Source organism: Peromyscus eremicus, chromosome 10 (assembly GCF_949786415.1).
Source record: "Peromyscus eremicus chromosome 10, PerEre_H2_v1, whole genome shotgun sequence".
Classification (NCBI taxonomy): Eukaryota; Metazoa; Chordata; class Mammalia; order Rodentia; family Cricetidae; genus Peromyscus; species Peromyscus eremicus.
Genome location: NC_081426.1, coordinates 46,412,879 through 46,420,282, shown reverse-complemented (window position 1 = coordinate 46,420,282; position 7,404 = coordinate 46,412,879). Strand labels below are relative to the sequence as shown.

At 42.0% G+C, this 7,404-nt stretch overlaps 1 protein-coding gene across 1 annotated transcript; it reads right to left on the bottom strand.

Annotated features, from left to right (window-relative positions):
* Nucleotides 1-210: 210 nt before the first annotated feature.
* Anapc4 (anaphase promoting complex subunit 4) lies at nt 211-7,337 on the bottom strand. Its single transcript, XM_059275052.1, has 9 exons — nt 7,318-7,337; nt 5,553-5,650; nt 4,900-4,961; nt 4,781-4,819; nt 4,585-4,686; nt 3,649-3,723; nt 2,650-2,823; nt 1,004-1,127; nt 211-602 (listed from the first exon to the last, which is right to left on the bottom strand). The coding sequence occupies exons 2-9, from the start codon at nt 5,589-5,591 to the stop codon at nt 318-320; spliced, it is 900 nt and encodes a 299-aa protein (XP_059131035.1). The 5' UTR covers nt 5,592-5,650; nt 7,318-7,337; the 3' UTR covers nt 211-317.
* Nucleotides 7,338-7,404: the final 67 nt, after the last annotated feature.

Below are 7,404 nucleotides of genomic sequence, written 5' to 3'. Positions count from 1 at the left end.
AGGAATATGCACCCTGACTATTCAAATGCAATGCTCCCTCACATAGGAATAATGATGATACCTTTGACAGAAATGACTTGCCTTTTTCTTCAGGTCAAATCTGCGTTTTCTTTGAACACTAGCTCTGCACAGCATGAAAGAGAAATCTCAGCAAGAAAGAAATCTACCACAGTGACTCTCTTCCAAAGGATGAAACAGAGTATGAAAAAATAAACTTCACCATTTATTTTTCGTTACACAGACAATTCAACGTGACCCACAGCAACTTAGTCCACCCACTATGTTTTTGCTACAACAATACATGCTGCGAAACTGGGTCAGGAGTCCAACTCAGGGTCAAGTTTCTCCACTTTGATGACTATGTCTGGGTCTAGGGCAGCAGCATCTTGGGGAGCCTCTGTCTCCGACTCTGACAACACTTCCTCCTTGATCTTCACAGGCTTCCCACCGGACTCCTCCTCTTCCTCCGCCTCCTCCTCCTCATCGTCATCGTCATCATCATCATCATCATCGTCGTCATCATCATCTGAAGACTCATCCAGCTCCCATTCATCATCAATGTCCATCTCAAACACCCTCACATGCCGGAGGTTTGAACTTAACTAATGTAAACAAGGCCAGATGAATACTGTGTAAGTGAATGGCTTAACAAATACATTATGTGTCAAGGAATTAAAATCAGAAGCTTAAATCAAAGGATGGCTTTACAGGAGTATATTCCTAATCCTAATTTACTACACAGCCACTCAACTCAGCTTTCACTTTATGTAAAATGACCTCTACATAAAACAGTTTGGAAGATTAGCAGAATCCAGAGTTATTTTTTCCTACTTAGTAAGTTTCCTTAGAATAAGAAACTAATAGTCAAGGCTACTACATGCTTGCAATGAATAGAAACAATGACTCAGAAGGGACACAAACAAAGGGCCTCGCAGACAATGTATCTAATGAAGGGTCCACAGGAGCAAAGTCAGGCGTGGCCTGCGTTTTCTGCAATACTTACCACACAGGACACTTTGCGAAGGCCATTCCCGGCAACATACTGTGCTTTCATGCTTTCCAGGAGTCTCCAGTGCTTCTCAAAGTGCAAGGTGCGCGTGGGAATCACGCTGCCCTGCTCATCGAGCCTACAGAACACAACCACCAGTCAAAGGCTCTCCTCCCTGGACTGTCGGGGGACTCTGTTACCCACCCTTCCCTTCTCAACAGAATTCTAGCGGCTGCCACCAAACAGCCCTGGTAAGACAGGCTGTAAAAATACTGCAGTGCCAAACACACAGAGCATCATGCTAACTAATGCTTAATTTTCTTTCCAAGAAAGAAAGTACATGCATTTTAAAATCAGAGAGAATCTAGTTACTGGGAAAAATTCAGAGTCAACTAAACTCACCTCTTAGAACAGGCCACATACTCTCAAAATGAACACTGAAGAAGCCCTAATTCTGGAAAACACTAAATACAGATCTAAGTTGAATTCCACTACGCACTAAGGTAACAATGCCCTTGAAAATGGAACAAAGTCATTCTTAGGAATCCTTCTTCACTAACTGTTAAACCAAAGCAGTAAGAAAGCTAATGAAGTTTGTGTCAATATAAACAAAATACACACACACACACACACACACACACACACACACACACACACACACAGAGCTGAGCCTAGCACACAAGTCTGTAATCCCAGCAATTTGGAAACCTCTGAGACAAGAAGATCACAAGTTACTGGGTAACAGAGTGAGTTCAAGACCAGCCAAGACAATTTAGTGGGACTGTCTCAAATAAAAAGAGGGGTGTGGCACAGGCCTTTAATGCCATCACTCAGGACACAGAGGCAGGCAGAGTCCTATGAGTTCAAAGCCAGCCTGATCTACATTAGTGAGTTCCAAGCTAGCCAAAGGTACACAGTGAGACTATCTCAAAAAAAAAAAAAAAAAAAAAAAAAAGGCGGCTGGAATATAGCAGCGTGGTAGAGCACTTTCTTAGCATATGGAAAACCTAGGGTTCAATTTCCAGTACAGCAACACAGAAAACCAAAGACAAAAAGTATAAAGTAGGAATGTTTCCATTCAGCTGCCTTGATAGTTATCCCTACCAACTAAAAATCTATTATTTGGCATGCCTAAACAATAAGAATCTTTCCCCCGCCCCCTCCCCCCCATAGGGTTTCTCTGTGTAGTTTTGGTGCCTGTCCTGGATCTCGCTCTGTAGACCAGGCTGGCCTCGAACTCACAGAGATCCACTTGGCTCTGCCTCCTGAGTGCTGGGATTAAAGGTGTGTGCCACCACAGCCTGGCGAATCTTTGATATATATCAAAATATAGTTGCTAAGCATGGTAGTGCACACCTTTAATCCCAGAGGCAGGTGTGTCTTTATGAGTTCAAGACCAGCCTGGTCTATATATCAAGACTTTGTCTCAAAACAAAACGAAAAACCTAGACAAACAAAAACACAAAATACCAGTTAATTGTTAGCTAGCATGGTGATATACAGCAGTAGTTCTAGCAACTGGGAGGCCGAGACAGGAAGACCATGAGTTCAAGGCCAGCTAACTAAGGTAAGGCTGTCTAGAAGAGGGGAGAGGGGAGGGGGAGGACAACAGAAAAGCTTCTTGCCCTATGAGGCTGACAATCTCCTAACGAGTCAGTTACCTTGTCGAGTAAGTCCCAGTGAACTCATACTCGTCGGAATCCTCACTGTTATACACTAAGGACAACGGCAACTGAACCAAGATCCTGTCTCTTCCATCTCGTCCCATGGAGTCTTTAAGGATGACTGTTACAGTCTCATCATCATAAAACTGGGCGTCTAGACAACTGTACGTGCTAGAAGTAAAATGTTCTGTTAAAGCAAAACAATCATGACCTCTAAGAAACACTGCATGGGATCACTTCAGGCTGGCACCGAGGTCCAAATAATTTAAGACGCTGACATTCTCTACAAGACAATTAAATTATTCCATCAGTTTCTATTAAAAATTAGTAAATTACTTTCTGTACTAATTTTTCCCAACATAACTAAATCTTAAAAATAGGTAATCATGAAAAAAGAAAAAAATCTGTGGAGCTGGTTCACAGTTCTCAAACAGCTGACATGGAAGGCCAGGCCTTATGTCTACTAAGAGTTCATAAGTGGCACTCATGCTATATTCTGAAGGTGAAAACCAGACCTATCTCAAAGAATCACTGAAAACATTGGGTTATGAAAACAGAGTGAGGAAAGAGCAGGCAGTGGTCAGTGTCGGCTCTTCCTCCACAAAGCCTCAGGGCTGGCTTGGTTGTCACTATCCTTCTGAACCCTAAGAAAACCCAGTACATCACTTCATCTGTTGCTGCTTCAGGGCAGTAACAAAGACTTCTGTCTCACTGGACATCTGCTTCCTGAACCAAAGGACTTCCCTGGCTTAGAAGAACTACAGGAAAGCACAGCAATAAGGACCCACAAATTCCTGTGAGGTGGTAAAGTTCTCGCCAGTTCTAAGGAAAACAGCCTCTATGTATGTATTACGAAGAGCCCTACTCCTCTCTGGGAAATGAGAACGCTTTTGCCCCTGCCATCTGAGTCTGACGCCCTTCTACCCAACAACTGCAGTACTCAGAAGCCCCCACCCCAAGACCTGTGCTTGTCATTCAAACAGGGTCAAGACTTACCTCCTTCGGACTTTTTCAGTTGTGGCATATGTGAAGCTCCCAAATTTAATACCAATTAGTCCATTATTGACAGATCTTGAAGAAAGAACGGGAATAAAGAAGAAGTTATGGAACAAACTGGATAGTCAATCACCTAAACACTTGACAGAATGCAGTTGGCAGATGGAGAACATTACACTTCTGCTACAGAATGCTGCTATCTGAGCTACACATCCCAGGAGAAATCACCTTGGTTTAAAAATCTCACAGTCATCAAAGTATTCAGATATTTGCTGGACAAGGTGGCAAATCTTAAACCCTTAATCCCAGCACTGGGGAGGCAGAGGTAGGAGGATCTCTTGATTTCCAGGCCAGTTTGGTCTGTATAGTGTGTTACCAGACAGTCAGAGCCATACAATAAGACTCTGTCTCAAAACAAACAGACAAACAAATAACAACAAAAAGTATTTAGATACTTAACTTAGGATATCTGAAGAGGCCAAACTGTTTCTCTATGGCTACATCTCAGCCTCAAAACTTTCCTTTAAACTGAGATTTAACACCATTTAAGATGCTAATGGAACTGTGAACTTGATTTTTCTTTAGAATTTCAAAGCAAGTTTTCTGTGGACAGAGCCTCCCACTTACTGAAAGATCTCATTAGTCCAAGACGAAAAGCCTTCCATGATGTACCCAGAAATGTTGGGTTTAGCTCCCAACACCCACAATGGGCAGTTTACAACTGCCTGTAACCCCAGCTTCATGGGACTGAATGCCTCTTCTGGCCTCTGCATACACATGTAGATAAACACACACACACACACACACACACACACACACGGGGAGGGGATAACAAATAAATCTTTCAGGATCAAAAACACTGGAAGAGAAGCTGTGTGTTAACTGTTAAAAAAATAATAAAATCTCTGCAATTTCAAACTTCAGATTAATACTTACTGGGAAATATCAGTATGTCTCCTTAAGATACACATTTTATAAACCGAATCTTCTAAAATAGTAAAAAGAAGATAATGTAGATTTGAAGTTTTATTATTCCACCTAAGGAACAAAATTTAAAGTCAGGATATGGTATCAAGCTGCCTAAGATTGAAACAGAGTTATATTATTCACACAGGTTGGGGAAGAAACTTACAGAAATGGGAATTTTAGCAATCTACGGGCAGAGTCCATACTGAAACAACAAGAAAACAAAATGAGGAAAATCTATAATCATTGCTAAACTTATAGCTCACAATGGGTAAAGGGAATTACCTCCTAGCATCTCTATATAATGGAATGCAAATTGCTTGATTCATCGATCTTCCAATTACATCCTATATAAAGTAAGATTTAAAAACAAATTATCAAGGGTGGGGATGCTGCTCATGGTAAGAATGTCTAGCCAGCATGCTCAAAACCCAAACCAACATGAAACAAAAAGGAAAAAGACATAATTAGTGCAATTACATACAGAGATACTCCACAGAAAATGTGACTATCACCATAAAGTTTGGTTTAAAAAAATCCCTATCATTAAACCTTAAGGTAAGAAACCTTAATGGCAGATGGGAAGGAAAAGAGAGAATTTAAAAAGGAGCTGGCAATGATGTGCAGGCGAAATGAAAGCCCACCTCTCACTAGTTTCTCAACATCCGTCATTCAGCAGTGAAAAACGGGGCATGTGAGCTTTGGAACTCAAACTTCAAAACAACTAAGCCTTCTTCTGGGAACAAGTCCCTAAAAATGCCAACACTTTCACCAGCCCATTTTTAAAATTCATGTAAGGAGCTAGCACGATGAACCCTAAGAAATTGTCCACTTTAATAATGAAAAACAGTTACATACTATGGTTGTTTTCGTAAGCAGGCCAGATACTGCCGCTTTTCTCCTTCCCACACAAAGACACGCATTTCGTTCAGACTTACTGCTGGCTTTTGCAGACACTGATGAATAATGGTCTCCATCCGCCTTTTCACAAAATGCAATGATTTTCGAGGGTAGTAAGGAAACAGCAAAGGACTTTCTGGTTTCAAACAAAAAAAGAAACAAAACCCAAAATGAGCTAAGTAAAGCAGTAATTAGGAGAAAAGAGAAGCACCCCAGTGTCTCTCATGGTGGAATTATTACACCGTTATGTATACACCTCATTAAATGGCATCACAGCATCTGCATCCCATCACCCCCCACTGCCAGCTACCAAACCCACCTCTCTTCTCACCCAAGCCCAACCGCATTTCTGCTGGTCTAGTAAAGAGCACAGCTCACTATGCTCTGGTGACAGGGGCAGTCAGGGTTATGTTGGAGAGCATCATATTAAAACAGAAACGAAGGGCCGGGCGGTGGTGGCGCACGCCTTTAATCCCAGCACTCAGGAGGCAGAGCCAGGCGGATCTCTGTGAGTTCGAGGCCAGCCTGGGCTACCAAGTGAGTTCCAGGAAAGGCGCAAAGCTACACAGAGAAACCCTGTCTCGAAAAACCAAAAAAAAAAAAAAAAAAAAAAAAAAAACCAGAAACGAGAAATAAGAAACTACTCTACACAAGCATCTTTTTTTTTTTTTTTTTTTTTAACTTTTTAAAAAGACTACTTTATCAGTAGAAACTGATACATGACCAGGTGGTGGTGTACACCTTTAATCTCAGCACGTAGAGTCAGGTGGATCTCTGAATTTGAGGCCAGCCTGGTCTACAAAGAGAGTTCCAGGACAGCCAAGGCTGTTACACAGAGAAACCGTCTCAAAAAAAAAAAAAAAAAAAAAAAAAAAAGGAATATATGATAAAGCATTTTCTCCTTCCTGCTCTGCAAAGTTGTTTGTTTTTGTTATTTACTTATTTTTAATTATATCTACATGTATGGGTTTATACACGTGAGTGCTAATGCTTGCATCAGATTCCTCTAGAGCTGGAGTTACAGGCAGTTGTGAGGCCCTGGTGTGGGTGCTGGGAGCCAAGCTGAGGTCTTCTGCCAGAGGATCACAGTTCTTAACTGCTGAACTATACCCTCAGCCCATAAGTTTCTTTTCCTGTTGTCAGTGTTGCTTACAATAACTGTATGAAGCAAGTAATCATCACAGTCTCCAATTTACAGATTAAACAAAACAGGGTTAGCAGTCTCAGACAACTGCCTGGAATAAAAGGACTTCCAAGAGCTGTGAATACAGACTCCAATTCTGAAGGCCCATTCTTCCGCAGCTCTGCAGGTATCCCCTACACACAGTACCTTATACCGTGGCTACACTGGTAAATGTATTTTAAACATTAATCTCGTAAGCTCCCAACAGAGAATGGTATGAGAGAAAGGCATATATGATCATTGTCTCCCAGTCCTAGAACAGTTCCACTAACCCTTGGAATTCCCAATTGATAGGAAGGCTTCGGCTTTACTAAGGCCACTATGGAAGGCTCCTTGATCAGAAGCTGCACTTTCCAACTCTATCTGCCAACCCTGATGGAGGAGAAATGCGGTGGAGGTTGAGTTCAACCACCATTGGCCAAGACATAATCAGTCAGGTCTATGTAATAAAATCTCTATTAAAGAAACCATATGCTGGGGCTTCCAGAGACTCCAGGCTGGTGAACATAGAGTGCTGGGAGGACCTAGAATCTCTGGCCTCTCCTCCGTACCTACTCCCATACACCTCCTGCCTGGCTGCTCCTGAGCTGTCATTTATTTTAGTAAGCAAGTTAGGAAACCTGAGTTTTTCCAAGCTGAAGAGAGGAAGATATGGAAACTCCTTGCAGTCTGCTAGGCAAAGGCACAGGCAATTCGGGACCTAGCCC